We start from the raw sequence: 20,838 nt of genomic DNA on the forward strand, positions 1-20,838 counted from the left end.
ACCTGTGGGAGAGACCTGACTGGAAATGTTGTGCAAATAGTTTCTTGTTCAGTGTTGGTCAGACCTGTTCATACAGCAGGCCTGTAAAAAGAGTCAATGTGCCGCTGAATTCAGTCCAGCACACAACAGACATGAAACAATGTTGATGAGGATTTACAGGTCAACCCAGAGGGGAAAGGAGCTGGTTTCGGGTACTTTTCAGGTTACTTTCATTTGCATTCAAAATATGAAAGAACAATAAAACTAAATTCCTCACATACTTACATGTAAGCAAGTGAAAGAAGACATTTATTCAACCGCAGGGAGTGTGGGGGTTGGAAACACTGGATGTGACTATTATCCATTTCTCTAAAACTTCTCTGTAATTGAAAAGGATAATGAAGAGTCATTGTAATATTTAAAGGGATAGTTCACTCAAAATCAATAATCTCATTACCTTCAGGTTGTTCTTTCCTTTGTGGAACATAAAAGCTATATTTTATGCATTATATTTTGGTTTGTTTGTCACATAAAGCTATCATTTGGCTTAATTTGTGATACTTTTATGGTGCTTTTTCATAATTTTGGAACTTGTGAGTCCTAGTACTTGTTCACTTCCATTATATGAAAAAGATCAGAAAGTATAGCCTTAAAATATATTTATGTTCCACAGAAGAATTAAAGTCATTTGAGTTTGGGATGACATTTTAACAAAATTTTAACATTTTGAATAAACTGATAATTTTTCAAATGGATGTTTGTTAAAATAAATGATTTAAGACCATTAAATGAAGCTAAACGAGACATATACTTTTAACACAGAACAGTAGTGGCCAAAAGTGATGTCCGGAGGGGATATTTGTTTTTAATGACACTAAAAATTCAATTAAACCATCAAAATATGAGGAAAATATTTTAGATTTTCAGAGGAGAACAAAACACTAAACTTGGTTAAGGCATTTATCTGAAAAACTAGGCAAAAAAGGCAAAAACTAGTTACAGGTTTAAATACTATGCGAAAAAAGCATATAAAACAAAAAGCTCACAGGAAAGGCGTACGTTGACTACTCCAACATAATCAGTTATTGATATTTCATTGGATCTCAAACACAAACTGGGATGTGTTGCAAAAAAAAAAAATGACTCAAAGCACAACTACGCAATATGCTTACAAAACTGATTTTTAAACATATTTTAATAAACGGTGAAGATGTCACTTTTGGCCACTACCTTCTTATATTCATGAAACATAAAATGTCTTATTCTTTAAACAGAAAAAGAAAGAAGAAAACTAGATGAGATTGCATCATGGTCTATGACTCACTGACTAAAGAGCCTGACAGTAGAATTTTTATTGAACTGGGTCATCTTGAACCATAAATCACAGCTTCCTCCCTTTAACCAGGAAACATTACAATACACAAGCACTCTTGTCTTCTGCCCCCTGCTGGCTGTTTTGTGATGCTATGTTGAAGTAATTTAGTATCAAATCTATTGCTTTGAAGGCAGGTAAATATCACGATGACAGGCCAAAACCCATATTTCTTTCATTATGCACAATAAATAAAAGAAATGACTGTTATTCTGTTTCTATAACATGAATGGATTAACTAACAAACACGGACGCTTTGGATTCATAACTAAATCTGATGATATCTAAAAGAATCACAAGAGAATCACATTGTGCACATCAGCAGACCGACAGTGCACACATGTGGTGTGGATGGCGGTATCAGCACCTTCTCCACATGGATAAACTGCTTAAAATAGCTGACACAGAGCAGTATTTCACTAGTTGTTGATCCCGTTTCCTCACCAAACCAGCAATCTGCAAACCACTTATGCATAATTCATACTGAAGTCTACCATAAATTAAAGCAACAGCTCAACATTTACATCAGACGCATCTTCAACATATCAACAGTTAAATCCAACAGGTTTCATAAACCATCACCATGATGGTGACATCAATAAGGTTGGTCTTTAAATACTGTTCGGATACACACACAAACACACACACACACACACACACACACACACACACACACACACACACACACACACAGAAAACTTTCTGCATTTTACATTTTCTAAAAAACATCACTTATAATTTATAAGCTGTTTTTCTCATGGGAACCAATGTATAATGTAGGGTTTACCAGGCCACTATTTAGTAGAAGTCCTTAAAATATCATAATTGGGACTTTACATTCACTTTTTTTTATATTTGTTTACCAGTCATTATCATATTTTTATTTATCTTTTTGGTAACACTTTACATTAAGGTTCCCTTCGTAAAGGGTTCATAAAGGTGTTTTTAAATGACTAATAACTCATTTACAAATGCATTATAAATCGTTGATAAGCAGTTATAACTGCAGGACTAAAAAGGGTGACTTTAACGCAATGCCTGCCAAATAGTGAGCCATTTTTAACTCACATGTTATAAATGCTTAATAAATGTATTTATTCACACTTATTTAACTTCTGATTTATTTCATGATGCAGCAAAAATAGACTATCATAGTGAGACTGAAGGGTGTTGTATTTGTGGTTTTCTCGTTAATATCTCAATGACTGCCACTTTTCTTAAAAGTGTAAAAAGTATGTTCCTTACCAAAAGTTACTTCCATGATATTCCACAAACAGCTCATTATGCCTATCAAATTCTTGTGTATCAAAATGAAATGATCAAACGTTATTTTGGAGAGAAAAAAAACGAGCACAATAACTTGATGATATACTGATAATGAATATTTTAATTCCAATATTAGTAACTTGTGAACCTTAAACATGTGAACCATGTATTAATGAGTTACAAACATTAATAACCTGTGAAAGTTAACACATGTGGATCATGTAACTCATTAATAAATGGTTCACATGCTTTCACTTTACATTAAGGTTCACTTTCACAGGTTATTAATGTTTGTAACTCATTAATAAATGGTTGAGTTAAACAAGTGTGAATAAATACATTTATTAAGCATTTATAACATGTGAGTTAAAAATGGCTCACTATTTGGCAGGCATTGCGTTAAAGTCACCCTTTTTAGTCCTGCAGTTATAACTGCTTATCAATGATTTATAATGCATTTGTAAATGAGTTATTAGTCATTTAAAACACCTTTATGAACCCTTTACGAAGGGAACCTTAATGTAAAGTGTTACCATATTTGAGTATTATTAACAGCAACATTTTACATTAGTAAAAAAAAAAAATACTGTATTTTGTCATGCATGTGAAACCATTTCATTTTTTGGATGTATGTGAAAATGTCCTAACAACCCTTAAACGCATACCTCAGGTCTTTAGTGACCCGGGACTTCATTCACTACCCTCCTCCTCATTCATTTTGTCATCAACCTTCTTAGTATTCCTCAACCAATTCATTATTAACAATTTAACAAGGAAAAAAATGTATATATATATATAAATATTAAAAAATGACTGTTTTCCCCTTCATTATTTGTAAAAATTATGAGGTGTGTAACAGTGTAACTATATTTTTTTCTGCACAACAATAATTGAATCTTTAATGACGGAATAAGTGCAATTCACCTTTATTCTACAAGGTGACAATGTCTCATACACAATGATGAAGTGATGTTTCACTCATAGTTACCGCAGGCAGAAAACAAATTAATAGGAAGAATCATCAGCAAAACTTGAAATGGTTCAGGGATTTACAAGTACTGTATGCATTTAAATATTAGTGTCGCTGTAACTTGATGGTGTATCTGGCGAAGAAGCTGTCAGCGAGCAAAATATTGATTTTGAAAATGATCGTTTTGAGAATATGTTAGAGATCCCGAATGAGACATCGAGAAATGCTGGATGTAGGCCTATTGGGAAATGAGCCCTGATGTCAGGACAGTGATGATTGTATAAAACATCTGCTCAAACTGAACCCCCAGGGCCGGCCCAAGCCCTTATGGGGCCCTAAGCAGAATTTGATTCGGGGGCCCCTCGGTGCCACCAATACGATTGACTATTGTAAATTCTTGATAATTCGCACACCCAGTATCAATGTTAGTTGTAGCTGTGTTCCTTACATCATGTATGGCTATCATGGTTTTACCCTTATATGTTTTTTAATTGTAACAGTAGCAAACCCACAAGAGTGCTCAGGTGTTAATATTCAAAACCTTACAGTACAGTTCAGACTGGGATATGTACCTTTTTTTTTTTTTTTTAAAAGTAGTCTCTTATGCTGAATATGCTCACTTTTCCCCAGGATTCTTTGATGAAAAGAAGGTTCAAAAGAACAGCATTTCTCTGAAATAGAAAGCTTTCAAAAAAACCTAAAAACATTGTACACAACTGTTTTTAACACTGATAATCATAAATGTTTGTTGAGCATCAAATCATCATATGAGAATGATTTCTGAAGGATCAAGTGACACTGAAGACTGGAGTAATGATGATAAATTCAGCTTTGATCACAGGAATAAATTACACTTTACTATATATTCACATAGAAAACAGCTGTTTTACATTATAATAATATTTCACAATATTACTGTTTCTAATAAATCAAATAAATGCAGCCTTGGTGAGCATAAGAGACTTATTTTAAAAACAAGAAATGTTGATTTCTTTCAAACATTAAACAGAGCTTTTATTTTGGCGGAAATACATTTTTATTTTTTTGCATTCCATTCGATTGTTTAGAAGGACAAGTTCCAAAATGTAGGCTACACAAATTATAACTCCAAGGGGACGATATATCACTTGCAGAAAAACATTTACTGAGAAACTGGAAGCTATGCTGTAGCCTACTCCGTCCAAAACATGCACGATATTCGCACTAAACCATAGCGCATTCTCAAATCTATCCATTCATAAAAAGGTTACCGGGCAAATGACGACTAACTTTACCTTTTCTGGCACTTTGGACCCTGGCTAAAACAGCTCGTGCAGTGCTGTCAGAATCAATCTGTGCATATATTAGAAAACTTAACATTTTGCAGTTTATTTAGTAGGCTAATTGTTTAAGGCCATTTCGCAATTTCAATCATCATAAAATAATAACATACAGCAAAAAGTAATTTCATGTGCTCTTGGGGGCCCCCTGGTGGCCAAGGGGGCCCTAAGCAGCCGCTTAGTTCGCTTATGCCTTGGTGTGCTCCATAAGGTGACAAAATATGCAGTGGGTCCACTGACTGTGAACAATACAAACAAATATTAATGGAGATCCCCATCTTCTCACCTGTGTGTCATCTTCTACTCCTTCATTGTTACAAATATATTATTTCAATTGTTTTGAATTCCTTTCATTTGATTTGTTTCATGTCCATTCCTTCTGTTGCGTGTGGTGATTAAACTTGCCTGGACTACCACACATGAGTGGAAAATATTTAAAAATCTTATTTATACATTATATTCGCCTTAGTTATGCACAGTACTTGGTTAAAACAACTGTTTATTATTATCATTTGAATTGTCTGGTTGGCCTTCAGCCAGCTTTGACGCTTCGGTCTCTACTACTTCGGGCATGACGCCAAAGTCCCTAAAGTAAAAAAGATGTTGACCAACCGCCATAAAAAATAAATAATAAAAATAAGAAGAAGTCCCTAAAGTCTTTGGTTACGTCGGCGGATATAGTTCTTACACCAGCCATTCACAACACTCGGAAGGCGGGCGCTCGCCATTCGCGCCTGAAGATCCGCGGGTCTCGTGTGTGAGACGTAAACAAACATTCACGTGCTTTTGAATGAGATTATATTTTATGTAGTGAATGAGTGACAGTTTGTGTGGATGTGTTTGTGTTTATCCATCATTTAGTGAATGAGCGAGAGTTCATCATGGCGGGAGTCATCCGCAGACTCGACGAGACTGTAGTGAACCGCATCGCAGCAGGAGAGATCATCCAGCGGCCTGCCAATGCCATCAAAGAGATGATGGAGAACTGGTGAGACCTGTATTCAGCACTGTAATAACTTATACCTGATGATATTTGATCAATTTACGTCTTATAAATGCTGTCACTAAGTCTTACCTCTAATAAGCAAATAATAATGTACTGACTAAAAAATATAGTCACACATGTTTGATGACACTTTATTTATTCACTGGTGTCAACTTGTGATGTATTATTATTTGGCACGACTTCACTGATGACTAATAATTGGTGACACTTTTATATATCACTAATTCACACTCATGTTTATTGTAAAATAACACAAATGGCACCTGTTTGGCAAAATGACCCTAACATGTCAACCTCATGCGACACAATATGAGACACTATTTTGTTTTGACTCCTCAGTTTGGATGCGAAGGCCACAAATATCCAGATAACCGTAAAAGAAGGTGGACTGAAGCTCATCCTCATTCAGGACAATGGCACTGGCATCAGGGTAAGTCACTTAATTTTACACTGCACACATCGATAGACATTTTTTAAATGCCAGACTTCTTGTTTTAAGCATTTTTATGTTTCACAGAAAGATGATATGGAAATAGTCTGTGAGCGTTTCACGACCAGCAAGCTTCAGACTTTTGAGGACTTGGCATCAATAGCAACATATGGATTCAGAGGCGAGGTATGCATCGTTTCAGCTGATCGCTGTGAGTTTACTGATCAACTCGGCTAAGTCAACTCTCCTCTTTTTTTATAGGCTCTCGCCAGTGTAAGTCATGTAGCCCACGTCACAATAACCACAAAAACAGCTGATGCAAAATGTGCCTATAGGTAATTTATTTATTTATTATACTATTGTACAATTATATAATATTATATATTTGACCAAACACACAGAATGTAGTGTAAATACACTGGCGCTCTATTATTTTATTAATGATGTATTATTTTCTTTTGTTTACAGGGCTAATTACTGTGATGGGAAGCTGAAATCTCCACCCAAACCCTGCGCTGGAAACCAGGGGACGTTGATTTCTGTAGGTTTAACTGACAGCAAGTACTTTTTCTTTTTTATTCCTACAAATCCATAAGTAATAATTACCTCCATTTTTTTCTCCAGGTAGAGGATCTGTTCTATAATGTGTCCACCCGACGGAAAGCCCTGAAGAGCCCCAGTGAGGAATATTCTAGAATCATTGAGGTTGTGAGCAGGTGTGTTCATGAGATCTAGAAGGGTTTTGTTCTGCTGTGAGATCCTCCTGAATAACTGTCCATGTCAACCTGTATGTATTTCCTGTCATACAGATATGCCATTCACAACTCTGGGAAAAGTTTTGCTGTCAAGAAGGTGAGATACTCATTTCTTAGCAGTTTTGTTATCGTTATCTAAATATATACACTGGTCAGGCGTAACATTATGACCGGTGAAGTGAATAACACTGATTATACAATACAATATTTATTTATAAAGCACATTTAAAAACAACCAAATTATCAATCATCCCTTCATCACGGCACCTGTTAGTGGGTGGGATATATTAGGCAGCAAGTGAAACATTTTTTAGAAAGAGGAAAAATGGGCAAGTGTAAGGATTTGAGCGAGTTTGACAAGGGCCAAATTGTGATGGCTAGACGACTGGGTCAGAGCATCTCCAAAACTGCAGCTCTTGTGGGGTGTTCCCGGTCTGCAGTGGTCAGTCTCTATCAAAAGAGGCCCAAGGAAGGAACAGTGGCGAACTGTCAACAGGGTCATGGGCGGCCAAGGCTCATTGATACACGTGTGGAGCGAAGGCTGGCTCAAATTGTTCAAGAAGTTAATGCTGGTTCCTATAGAAAGGTGTCAGAATACACAGTGCATTGCAGTTTGTTGCGTATGGGGCTGGATAACCGCAGACCAGTCAGGGTGCTCATGCTGACCCCTTTCCACCACCGTAAGCGCAAACAGTGGGCACATGAGCATCAGAACTGGACCACGGAGCAATGGTAGAAGGTGGCCTGGTCTGACGAATCATGTTTTCTTGTACATCACGTGGAGGGCCGGGTGCGTTGCTTACCTGGGGAACACATGGCACCAGGATGCACTATGGGAAGAAGGCAAGCTGGCAGAGGCAGTGTGATGCTTTGGGCAATGTTCTGCTGGGAAACCTTGGTTCCTGCCATCCGTGTGGATGTTACTTTGACACGTACCACATACCTAAGCATTGTTGCAGACCATGTACACCCTTTCATGGAAACAATATTCCCTGGTGGCTGTGGCCTCTTTCAGCAGATAATGCTCCTTGCCACAAAGCAAAAATGGTTCAGGAATGGTTTGAGGAGCACAACAACGAGTTTGAGGTATTGACTTGGCCTCCAAATTCCCAAGATCTCAATCCAATCGAGCATCTGTGGGATTTGTCGAACAAACAAGTCCGAATCCATGGAGGCCCCAACTCACAACTTACAGGACTTAAAGGATTTGTTGCTAACATCTTGGTGCCAGATACCACAGCACACCTGCAGGGGTCTAGTGGAGTCCATGCCTCGACGGGTCAGGGCTGTTTTGGCAGAAAACAGGGGGACCAACACAATATTAGGAAGGTGGTCATAATGTTATGCCTGATCTGTATATGTATGTATAAGCATATCACCCAAAAACGAAAAATGTGCCATCACTTACTCACCCTCAAGTTGTTCCAAACCTGTATGAGTTTCTTTCTTCTGCTGAACACAAAAGAAGAGATTTTAAGAAATGTTAGTGACCAAACAGTTGATGGTAGCCATTGATATAATAATATAGACGTCAATGGCTACCATCAACTGTTTGGTTACTAACATTTCTTACAATATCTTCGTTTGTGTTTAGCAGATGAAAGACACCCATACAGGTTTGGGTAAGTAAAATTTGAGATGAAAAATTTCCTTTAATCATAAACAAACTTTTCAAACTAAATAGACACAACTAAATGACACAACAAACTAAAACTGAATATAAAAAGAATTAAAATTATTATATACTATAATGGTATATTAATGATACTCAGAAAGGAAATATTCAAAATTGTATAATATATTTTCCGTCTATCTAGCAAGGTGAGATGGTTGCAGATGTGAAGACCCTTCTGAACGCCTCTGTGCTGGACAACATTCGTGTGGTGTTTGGTGTAGCTGTTAGCAGGTACTTTTTTTTTATTATGAACATTGAACCTCATTGTTTTGATGGTAAATCATGGCATAAAGCTGCATTAATGTGTTTCAGGGAGCTGATTGAAGTTGAGTGTGAGGATCAGAAACTGGCTTTTAAAATGAAGGGCTACATCTCCAATGCCAACTACTCTGTCAAGAAATGCATCCTTATCCTTTTTATCAACCGTATGTCGCATGAGTTTGTTTCTATCTCCGCTTTTAAATGCAATATGTCATTTCATTTGAACACTAGACATTGTACACTGACATTTTGACGTTGTTGTCTTTTAGATCGCTTGGTGGAGTCTAGTGCCTTGAAGAAAGCTATCGAGACTGTCTACACTGCTTATCTTCCCAAAAACACTCATCCTTTTCTTTATCTTAGGTAAATCATAGCACTTTATGAAAGTTTTCAAATGTTTGGGAAAAGGAAGATTTTTTTGGGGGAAAGAAATTAATACTTTTATTTAGCAAATATGGATTAAATTAATCAAAAATGACAGTAAAACATTTATAGTTTTATTTTCTATTCATCACATAATCCCGAAAAAATGGTTTCCACCAAAATATTAACCTGCACAACTGTTTTCAAAATTGATAATAAATATTTCTTGAGCACCAATCAGCATATTAGAATGATTTCTGAAGGATCATGTGACACTGAAGACTGGGGTAATGATGCTGAAAATTCAGCTTTGATCACGGCAATAAAATACATTTTAAAATATATTAAAATAGAATATAAATATATAATATAAAATGTAACAAATAACTGCAGCCTGCAGCAAAAAAATCATCCTGACCCCAAACTTTTAAAAAGTGCAAGTCACACAGAATATTTTGAATATCTGAAAATGTTTTACCCGTTCTGAAGTTTAGAGATTGCTCCTCAGAACATTGACGTGAATGTTCACCCCACCAAGCACGAGGTGCACTTCCTGCATGAGGACAGCATCATCGAGAGCGTTCAGAAACACATTGAGAGTAAACTGCTTGGCTCCAACTCCTCACGCACATACTTCACACAGGTGAACCTTCAATTACAGGAAATATTTGATATATTGTCTAATTTGAGCAACACTTGACGGACTTGCATGTTCCTTAGACTCTGCTTCCAGGACTTTCGGCGTCCGCCAGCGTGGCCAAAGCGTCTTGTTCTGCAGCAGATTCCCAGGAGCGCGTATACGCCCATCAGATGGTCCGCACTGACAGCAAAGCCCAGAAGCTGGATGCGTTCCTCCAGCCGTCTCCTGCTCAGTGCAGGGCAGATAAAGCCTCCAGCCCCCCCACTGTCGAGCCGGACGACTCAGAGCTTCTGAATGCTGTGGAGGCTGTGGAGCCATGTGCCTCAGAGGATACACAACCAGACTTTCAACCTCCTAATGAAGCACCACCAAGGTGATATGCAGAAAACGGGATGTTTCTGTTTCTGCCAATCTCATGTTAATCTTGAGTAGTGGTATTGCAACCTTCATATCTCCGAAGAGTCTTTAGTTTTATCATATTCATAAAAGACAGATATGCTGTACCGATTCTTTCCCGAAAACAGCCGAGCTCATGCAGGCGTGCAGTGGGCGGAGCTAAAGAGACACAAACACATGCAGACACACACAATACATCATGGCATTATCCCTGGATAACTTTCTATTCACTATACGTGTTGTTTAAATTATATGCACTTACGTGCCGATTGCCAACAAAGCAGACATTTGATGCAGTTTTACTCACCGCCTGCGGTTTTGACTCATGACCGGGAACAAACAAACTCACTTGCAGATAGGGCTGGGTAATGTGTTGTTCAAAATCTTTCGATCCGGTTCCTACTGGTTCCTAACGATACTTTTTTTCGATACCATATGTTTTAAAATCCATTTAAACATCAACAAAAGTACATTAAACATTAAACACGAAACTTTTATTTTTCACCTTAATTGAAACAAATTCTGGTAACACTTCTCACTCAGGGTAACATTATTAATAAAACTGGTTGTACTTTTTGGATAGGGGTGCGCTTTTGTATCCACTTTTATAAAGTTTAGCCACACTTTAGACCTCTTTGGCATTGTAAAACGACGCGGTAGAACACATGAGAAAAAACAACTACACTTGTGTTGTGTGCCTGACTGCGCGTATCTTCAGAAATCCTCCCCATCACGTGGTGGTGGACAGCCAATCGCCGGTGCTTTAGGTCCTTACATAGTATCAGAGTTTTTCGTTCGGTACCATAAAAGTATCGTCGTTCGGTGCCCAGCCCTACTTGCAGAACTCCGTTGCTGCTCCGGAAAAACAATCCACTGTTTCCTGAACGCTGGGTTATTTGGGAAGCTGAAAAAGGTTATCCTTCCTTCACAACCAAAAACACACTTCAAAGTAAGACATAATGACAGCGTTACTTCACTTCTGTAACCCGAATGAAACTCTTTGATGGGCACGCTCTTGCTCTTGCTCTGGTTGATGTGCGCACATGCTCATCCGGGAGAAGTGCCCATACAAGGAATTCTGCCCTTTATGACCACATACAGGGCCATTCTCGGAAAAAAAAACGTTCTGAAACTTGTTTGAGTGTATTTGGCACAGAAATACTTCATTTTGGCCATGTTTAGCATAAGAATCCAACTCTAACTGTGTAAATAAGTCAGAATGCATGAAATGGCATTAAACCCCCCTTTAAAGTAGAGGAGACTGAGGCAAGTTGCCATCTCTGAGGTTCTCACAAGCGGAAGTCTTCATAGTTGGCTAGACTTCTATAGTGGTGAAAGGAAACTACAGAAGAAAAAAATCCACAATAGCAAAAATATAATATTGATTATGTTGGTCAGAAGAAAGAAATGCCGTCAGTTCTTCAGCCGTTGTGTTAGAAACACTCTAACAGCAACGGTAACTAGTTTTCTGTCATTTAATGCCAAGATCGAAATGTTGCAAATAATGAAAAATGAATTAGTCATCAAGCAACTACTATTTCAACTATTTAGGGCAGTCGTGGTCTAATGGTTAGAGAGGCAGAATGATAACCTGAGGGTTTGATTCTCAACACCAGTGGGAAATGACTGAGGTGCCCTTGAGCAAGGCACCAAACCCCCAATCGCTCCACCGGGGCGACACAGCAAAAATGGCTCTGGGTGTGTGTGTCCACAATTTGCGCTGTGTGTTTGTGTTCACTACTCACTGCTCCTAATGTGTGTGCACTAACTTGGATGAGGAGGACAAATTCTGAGTATGGGTTACCATACTTGGCCTTTACGTTACTTACACTTTCTAGTTGAATTGAACAGTTATCCGACACACCCACATTAAGATTATGGTTTATTGTAAACAGAACATTTAAAAAAACTAGACTAGATGTCAATAACTGTGGAAATGGCATCATCACAGTCTGTGAAAAGGGTCCATGGACACTTGCTTGTTATTGACACTGTTTTGAGAAGAATATCTTTATTTCGACATTAAATAATATTTAAATTGTGCAACGTCATACTGAGATAACAGCCCAAGTCACAAACCTTTTTGCTATCCACGATGTACTCTCTGTAGTCAGAGGATCAACCTGTTGTCTGTTGCGTCTTTCAGGAAAAGGCCTCATGTCGCGGAAGTGAAGGAGGATTTGACAGCCGCCTCTCTTCCCAGGAGACGCGTCATAAAACTGTCCAGCATAAAGGAGCTTCGGGAGGATATTGAGAAGCAAACTCACAAAGGTCAAACAATATACACTTTAGAAATAGAACAGATTCAATTTTAGTCTTAGTTCATTCAAATCTCCCTTGACTATTTTAACAATGGACAAGCCATTGCAGTCAGCAAGCATCTTTCTGCGCTATATACTCTCCTCTAATGTTATCTAGAGTTATCTCTCCCGCTAAAGACGCTAAAGCGATGATGCGGTTGTTTTAACAACATCAGCAAAAACACAGTGAACGGCAAAATAGATTGATACTTTTGCTTAAACAATGCAGAAAATAAAGATGCAGCAAATACAATTATGTTATGCATATGACTCCGACTGTTCAAAAAAGTGTTTTTTTTTTTTTTTAAGTTAGCATTATTAATCTGCAGAATTTCATAATAAACAATGTTATAATTTGGAAAATGATTTGTAGATGAAAGATATCTAAAACATCTTGGTGCCAGATACCACAGCACACTTTCAGGGGTCTAGTGGAGTCCATGCCTTGACGGGTCAGGGCTGTTTTGGCAGCAAAAGGGGGACTAACACAATATTAGGAAGGTGGTCATACTGTTATGCCTGATCGGTGTGTGTATATATAAATGTATGGTGTATATATAATAATCAATAATTTAATAATTGTCAGCATCATTACTCCAGTCTTCAGTGTAACATGATCCTTCAGAAATCATTCTAATATGATGATTTACTGCTCAAGAAACATTTATTATTAGTATCAATGTTGAAACGGTTTATTATCAATATTAAACCGTTAATATTTTTTGTGGAAACCAAGATACTTTTTCAGGATTCTTTAATGAATAGAAAGTTCAAAAGGACAGCATTTATTTGAAATGTCTTGTCTGTCATTTTTGATCAATGAAATGCATCCTTGCAGAATAAAAGTATTAATTTCCCCAAAATCGAAACTGTGTGTATATTTAAATATATAATGAATTGATTTGTCCAGTTCATCAGCACTCAGAATGTGTTTTGTCCTCCACAGGTTTACAGGAGCTGCTCCAGAATCACTCGTTTGTGGGTTCAGTCAGTCCTCAGTGGACTCTAGCGCAGCACCAGACCAAGCTCTACCTGCTCAATACAACCAAACTCAGGTTAAACCAGATCAATTACTGACATCATTACTGTACTTCTAATATATATTCCTTTATTTTCTATATTTGTTGAAACATACATTTCTCTCTCGTTTTCTACAGTCAGGAGCTGTTTTATCAAATTTTGATCTACGATTTTGGTAACTTTGGGGTTCTTCGATTGTCGGTGTGTTATTGCATTCATTTTATTTCTGTTATACATGCTATTTAAAGTAATAACAATTTTTATATTTTTAAGTAAAAATGCTCTGTGTGAAGCATTTGAGACATTAAAACTAAAGTTGTGTTTCTTCAGAATCCAGCTCCGCTCTATGATTTGGCCATGTTGGCCCTGGAGTCAGAGGAGAGCGGATGGACGGACGAGGACGGACCAAAAGAAGGACTGGCCCAGTATATTGTGGATTTCCTTAGGCAGAAAACCGAAATGCTGGAAGAGTACTTTTCCCTGGAAATAGATGGAGTGAGTGACACATTTTACACCTATAATTAAATTATATATAGGTATGGCGCTTTCCTATATACACGACTGTAATGCAGACACTAGTGGCTTACTGCTTTCACAAAATGCTGGCAACAGCAATATAATGAGACAAAGATATTAACCTAAATAAACATTCTGGTGCTTCATAACTGAAACTGCATTTCTTCACAGGAAGGGAACCTGACTGGTCTGCCAATGCTGCTTGATAATTACACTCCTGCCATGGAGGGACTTCCGATGTTCATTCTGCGTTTAGCCACTGAGGTGGGCATTTCATGGAACTGTACTTTATTGGGTTTTGTACATAAAATAGGCATTTTAAATACAATTCAGATGCAACTAAATGACTGCTGGATGATGCAGGTGAACTGGGACCGAGAGAGGGAGTGTTTCCATGACTTCAGCATAGAATGCAGTCACTTCTATTCCATAAGGAAACGCTTCACACTGGAGCCGGATGCAGAAGAGCCGCAGGTAGTGCTCATGCTACACACAAAAATACAATTGTGGGAAGTAAATTCGCACAAACTAAGAGAAAAATAATATGTGATTCTTAACTTGCATTCAGATTTTTTGTTGTTTATGTCTATGATTTTTGATTAATAGAAGACTGAATCCCAAACGTGTAAGACTTGATGTTAACTGTTCTGTAGGACGCAGAGATGAGCTGGCAGTGGAAGGTGGAGCATGTGCTTTTCAAGGCTCTCCGCTCTCTCTTCAGTCCTCCGAAACACTTCAGTGAAGATGGCAGCGTTCTCCAGATCGCCAGCCTGCCTGAACTCTACAAAGTGTTTGAAAGATGCTGAAGTTTAGCACTTTGTTGTTCTATCAGAAATTGCTGCTTTTGTCACATTATTTCAGACGACCAGCTAATGTTAAACTGAGGACTTCTAGACATTTGTACTGCAGATTAATAAAAAAACTATTTTGTAATATTAAACAGTTTTTATTATTGTGAACTGATTGACTGAACTGTCTTTGAAAGTGTAAAAGAGTCTTATTTCCATAATGCACTTCTCTTTTAAATCACATTACACGTTTGCCTTTGGCAGATGCTTTCATCCAAAGCTACTTGGATAAAGCAAAAATATAAAACGGATATCAACAACATTTCACAAAATCATATTTAAAGGAGAAGTATGTAATTTTTGCACCACTCAACCAAATTGAAGGCAGGGAAAGCGATTTGTTCCCGAAACTTTTTGTAATGCTGGTTTAAAGTCTCTTCACATCCTGATAGCAATCACTCTAACTGAGTGTCTAACTGAGTGTTCTCTTCGTGTGGCCGAGCAGCTGCATCCAAGCCTTACATCACCAAGTGCAATGCAAAGCGTGGGTTGTAGGGGTGTAAAGTTCAGTCACGGTCACGAGCACGAGCACCGAAACAGCAGCCACCTTTTTCAGTTCCCCCTGAACCAAAACAATGAACTTATGCTGCATTCATATCATAAGTACTGTAATTTGAAAGATATGGAAACCTGTGACGTTATACCCGGAGTGCTTCATGACTGCGTTTCAATAGCAACACTAAAAACACCTTTAAAAAGTCCTAAAACAATTACTGAAAGAGGGGTCAGTTTGTAAATCGTGTAATTTATTTACAGTATACTTTGCAGTTGCTTTAGTCACAATCACTGTGTTCGTGAAGTGTCAGACAATTTGTTTCTAGTGATTAAAAAGTTGCACCAAACCTGAATACAACAGCGTGGTGAAAGGCATTGAGTGGCATTGGTACATGAATCTGAAATCTCACAATGTCACAGTAGAAACGTCGGCCTCTTACTGGGAGTTAATATCGTTGCATTTAGTGTAAAACAGATGTAGTCCATTGTGACAAAGCACTTAAAAAATCCTAACAAAAGTCAACGTGCCCTGCAAACGATCACAACTCATGAATCACCCACCCATTCATACTGCATTCATTTACACATTTATTTTCAAGAAATATTTTAAATATTTGAAAAACAAAAACACTTAATTGAAACCATAGCAGACATGATTGATTTTCTATAACGTTCAACTCATGGCTGTACCCTTTATTTAACACATTAATGTTTTTTGTACCGGTAGAAATACGTTTTCCTGTATAGTGTTATAATGCATATAACCCTCGTCCCCCTTGTGAAGGCACATTGCTGTGTAAGCATGGATGTCAAGGGCCCTGCGGTCGAGTCGATTTACAATTTAAAAAGCGCTTTTATACTCGTTCAACTTAGAAAAGAGAAGCGGGGGAAAAGCACCCAGTCTGAGCAATGAAACCTCATCAGCTACCGTGACATACAAAGCTTTTAAAAACAACAAAACCAACAATATTCTCGGATTCGGAGAAGAAAGCACAAAGGTTTAGATGTTCCCTCCCTGACCGTGTTGCCTTAGTAAGGTGTAAATCTGTGTTTTACCACGAGAGGCAAGGAAACAAGGTAAAGGGTCTGCAGATTTCTTTTTTTGGTGTCCTACTCAGTTGTTGGAGAGTCTCTCTTCACTGCTGGGATAGAAGAGCGTTTCTGTTTGCTTTCATCTTCTCCAGCCGCTTTACAAGATGGTTGTTGGTCATTTCCATTTCTTCGATCTTATCCAGGGCAGTACGCAGCTACAAATGGAAAAGAGATGCGTGAGGTTAATTCTTGACGATGACTGCTAATATGACAAAGAGTGTGCTTTTCTCTATGCTTGGATTGGGTTACAATTGACCTATCGGTAAGCCCCTCCCCTCGAACGCAGATGAGCCAATAGTAGTTGAGTATCAGTTGCGCTGGGACCGGAACTCGGACATCTTTAGGTGTCAGCGCCATAGAGAAACATTGGAAAATCCGAAGCTCTCATCGGTTTGATGGTGTTTATGCTACAAAAATGCTAAAATGTCGTGCCTGAGGTATTGTAACACTGATTCCAGGGATCCTGAGAGGATTTTCTGGTGGTCATACTCTCGTTAAGTTACAATTAAAGTCCCTGCTAACATACAAACCGAAATAACTGTTCTCACCTCATGTAACACTGTAGGTCAAAAACACGAAGGTCTACATTTCAGTGCCTCTCCATATTAAACTGGTTATATGTAAATTAATTTCATTTTAGATATGTTTAAGGTCTACATTATCTGTCCTACTAAGGAGGACTCCTATTTTGATGGGTATTATAGTCTACGGGTAGTGAAAGGGAAAGCTTGCACGCAGTTTATCGGAGTTGTTTTGCAGATTCAAAGTTTACCAGTTATTAACTGCACCCCCGAAAAGTCAGAAGCGTGTTTTTGTGTAATTTGCTGTGTATGTTAATGGTAATGCAACGGAGAGAGATTGTGAATGAGACGTTAGTGCAAACTTTTTATGCTTTGTTTGTTCAGCTCTTACGATGATTTTTTTGGAGTGAAAAAGGACATAATAAACTCGATAAACCATCAGTAATGTTCGGCCATCATTCGGACGGGGTATACGCTACATTCTGTGTCCAAAAACATAAGGTTTTCACACTGACAGCTGTCATTGTAAGATATGGCAACTACGTTTGTTTGTCCGAGTTAGCAACAGTAACTAAGGGGAGCGGGGCTTACCGATAGGTCAATTGTGAGAACCCTGAATGTGTCATGTGCGTGCGTCTAGGTCAGTAGCAGAGATGTTTGAGCAGCAGATTTCTTAAAGTCCCTGTAAAGGCAATTCTGAGATTTGTTTCTAAACACATTTTACATGTTAGAAATGTATTGCTGAAACGCATTACAAAGACTGTGAACTATGTCGTACTGAATTCAGAAGTTAGACCGCTAAACAGTTTTTCACCGTTGCTGTGTTTAGGATTTTCTGGGCTGGGCTAAAACGGTGGCTCGATGACGCACTGGAGCCACCGAGCCTGGCTCCTCCCCTAACACGATCATAACTAGAGCACATTCGCATCAGTTTGCCCGCTCGATCGCGAGTTACTGTTAGTTATTACAGCCTACAACTTACAAAACAGCTTTCAAAACAAAAACAATGATCAAGAAGAGCTGGATTAATTTTGTGAACAGCTGCCTTGATGGAGAGCTGAGGATCACCTGCCTCTGCAGTGACTTTACGCCGGATAGTTTTACAAACTGGGATTCACTGATAATCCGCTGCAGAACCGACTATCCCCCGCCCCGGCCTTCATCCTCCCGTCCCGCCGACATCTGGTGCTTCGTGACTCGTGATCATAGACAGTCGTGATCAGTACGTGAGTGTTGTCTTGTGTGCTACGGCAGCTTTCCCGCGACTGGGCGTGGTTTCGGCGCCGACAGCGGACACACCCCGTTGGAGAGCAGAGAATGCTGCTAATTTTTTCAAGTTTTTGATAAGCTATTTTATGTACTTGCCGGATTTTTTTATGATTTCAATTTGACTGGGTGGTTAATAACACATTTATCTGTGGTGTGAGGAACTCAGAACACATGTTTAGTTTTAACTTTACAGGGACTTTAAGTGTTGGGTTCATACCTCCCTCTGAAGTTTTCTTTTCTCTGCTTTAAGTTCATCTTCTATCTTTTCTGCATTATCTGCTGAAGCTTTATATCTGGACACCTGTCCTTCAAGTCTGTTTACCTGCAAGACGTACAAAAAAATGACAAGTTATGCTAATTAAAAACTAAATCAAATTAAAGGGACAATATTTGCCATGTTGAAAATGATTTCATTCTAATTACAAACTCACATTTTGTTCCATCGTGGCCATTTCCTGATCGGCCTTTGAGAGCTTGAATTTGTATTCACTGATCTGTCTATTGGCATCCCCTACAGAGAACAGACAGTGTTAAAGCATGTAAAAGCACATGTGAAGATATTAACTCAGACTTCAGTGTGTTTGTGTGTGTAGCGCTTCAGAGGTCGTACTCTGCATCTCGATGAAATGCAGGTCAGTGCCGTTCTCCATTAGCTCTCCTTCTGTGTAAACGCTGTCGATCTTTGAGTGTTTTTGTCTTTCTTCCTCCAGCTGCATCTTCAGTTTTCTGATCTAAAAGAGCACAGATGTGTTACTTCAACTCATCTATGCCAATAATCCATTTGAAATCATTTCATGTACAATCATACCTGGGACAAAAGTTCATCCTTTTCATCCGCAAGCTTTCGTAGTCTTACATCTGGGGTGCGAAGACAGGAAATAAGCTTTTTCATGCCATTGCTTCAAACTAATATAAATATGCTTGACCGTGTATTCGGAGACTCACCCAAAGGTCCGTCTCCTGCTGATTCCAGCACCTGCGCTACCTCTTGTTTTACCACGGTGATGCCTGAGGTAGGGGACTCGTGGCTGATGTCTCCGTTGGGCGTGTCCTCAGGTATGATGACCAGCCCATGTTTCTGTGAGAGAGACAGTATGAGTATGATGTATAAAAGCAGTTTTAATGGACACTGGCAATGTACAAACTGGAGTACAAGTGTTGCAAAATTATGCTTATTTATAAGATATCTTATTTAGGATAGATTCTAAGGAAAAATGGCATGCATCCTTTATAAAGCTATTCCATAGTATACTGTGACAAGCTTAGTGGGAAAATAAATATCCCAGGCGGCCAAAAATGACATAAAATAGCTAAAAAATAAAAATAATAACTATTTTAACATTGAATGTCACAAACAAAATGTGTACATGTCCTGTGAAATGCAGATCAAACAGATACAAACCAAATAAAAGGAGATATAAGCAACACGCCAAATACTTTCCATTCAAACGATCTGTTTATACAGAGCTGTTATACAGAGCTGATGTTAAGCTTTCATCCCCTGCAGGACCACATAAAGGACGTACCTCTCCCATTCGGCTTTTCCCCTTGAGGTCAGCCAGCTCATCCCTGAGCTCATCTCTCTCATTCCTAATGCAATCAAAGTATTCTTTCTGTCTCTCTAACGCCTGGCCACACAGAGGGCAGGAAAAGAGAGAGGAGTGAAGAAAACAGTAGACAAAGAGACAGCAGCAAACACACGCAATGAACCGCCTTCAGTTAGGACTGGGCAATATAGATAAAAATAATATATACATTTAAAAAAAATTGGAATAAGGCTGTAATATAACAAAATGTGGAAAAAGTGAAGCGCTGTGAATACTTTCCGGATGTACTGTGTGTGTGTGTGTGTGTGTGTGTGTATATATATGTGTATGTATGTGTATGTATGTGTGTATATGCGTATGTGTGTATGTGTGTGTGTGTGTGTGTGTGTGTGTGTGTGTGTGTGTGTGTGTGTGTGTGTGTGTATGTATGTATGTATGTATGTATGTATGTATGTATGTATGTATGTATGTATGTATATATATATATATATATATATATATTATAATATAATGTGACTTATAAGTGATTTGACTTTTTCTTTCTTAAAACCGCAATTTTTATATAAGTAGCGTATTTCTTAACCATGCAGCAAACATTTTAAAATATCTTAATTTAAAAATAGCTTAAATTACTTTTTAAACCGTTTAACTGATAGTATTAATTGGTCAAAATTCTTGTTGGTTAACCAGTTAATTATGGGCATCCCTATTTGAAACTTTGTATTGCTGGCACTTCTTGTGTAATTGCCTCCTTAAGATGAATCATTTGTAAGGCTTTGGATAAAAGCGTCTGCTTAA

General features: G+C 38.2%; 2 protein-coding genes across 6 annotated transcripts in view; one reads left to right on the forward strand and one right to left on the reverse strand.

Moving 5' to 3' along the window:
• Positions 1–5,610: 5,610 nt before the first annotated feature.
• Positions 5,611–15,238, forward strand: mlh1 (mutL homolog 1, colon cancer, nonpolyposis type 2 (E. coli)). 2 transcript variants are annotated; one of them, XM_079843638.1, is made up of 20 exons: positions 5,611–5,663; positions 5,768–5,894; positions 6,252–6,342; positions 6,430–6,528; positions 6,604–6,677; positions 6,811–6,883; positions 6,967–7,058; positions 7,152–7,194; positions 8,915–9,003; positions 9,085–9,197; positions 9,303–9,396; positions 9,886–10,039; positions 10,117–10,409; positions 12,579–12,703; positions 13,679–13,787; positions 13,890–13,953; positions 14,083–14,247; positions 14,440–14,532; positions 14,632–14,742; positions 14,922–15,238. In XM_079843638.1, the coding sequence occupies exons 2-20, from the start codon at positions 5,788–5,790 to the stop codon at positions 15,072–15,074; spliced, it is 2,142 nt and encodes a 713-aa protein (XP_079699764.1). In that variant the 5' UTR covers positions 5,611–5,663; positions 5,768–5,787; the 3' UTR covers positions 15,075–15,238. The 2 variants fall into 2 exon arrangements, with proteins under 2 accessions (XP_079699764.1, XP_079699763.1); XM_079843637.1 differs by having other exon boundaries at positions 5,614–5,670.
• lrrfip2 (leucine rich repeat (in FLII) interacting protein 2) overlaps positions 15,201–20,838 on the reverse strand; it is a 37,038-nt gene continuing 31,400 nt past the window's right edge. For 2 of the 4 annotated variants that reach the window (XM_079843634.1, XM_079843633.1), the window contains 7 exons: positions 20,020–20,121; positions 19,439–19,571; positions 19,302–19,351; positions 19,104–19,224; positions 18,925–19,004; positions 18,711–18,815; positions 15,201–16,858 (listed from right to left, as the gene is read on the reverse strand). In XM_079843634.1, coding sequence (XP_079699760.1) covers positions 16,748–16,858; positions 18,711–18,815; positions 18,925–19,004; positions 19,104–19,224; positions 19,302–19,351; positions 19,439–19,571; positions 20,020–20,121 — 702 coding nt within the window. In that variant the 3' untranslated portion in view covers positions 15,201–16,747. The remainder of the gene's footprint in view (positions 16,859–18,710; positions 18,816–18,924; positions 19,005–19,103; positions 19,225–19,301; positions 19,352–19,438; positions 19,572–20,019; positions 20,122–20,838) is intronic. The other 2 variants (XM_079843636.1, XM_079843635.1) reach the window with 1 other exon arrangement.

Source organism: Gobio gobio, assembly GCF_949357685.1.
Source record: "Gobio gobio genome assembly, chromosome: 18".
NCBI classification, from domain to species: domain Eukaryota; kingdom Metazoa; phylum Chordata; class Actinopteri; order Cypriniformes; family Gobionidae; genus Gobio; species Gobio gobio.

Coding starts and splice junctions, on each gene's coding strand:
- mlh1 (XM_079843638.1), top strand. CDS start 5,788: ATGGCGGGAGTCATCCGCAGACTCGACGAGACTGTAGTGAACCGCATC. Junction 7,059..7,151: donor ATCATTGAGGTTGTGAGCAG/GTGTGTTCATGA, acceptor CCTGTCATACAG/ATATGCCATTCACAACTCTG. Junction 10,410..12,578: donor CCTAATGAAGCACCACCAAG/GTGATATGCAGA, acceptor TGCGTCTTTCAG/GAAAAGGCCTCATGTCGCGG.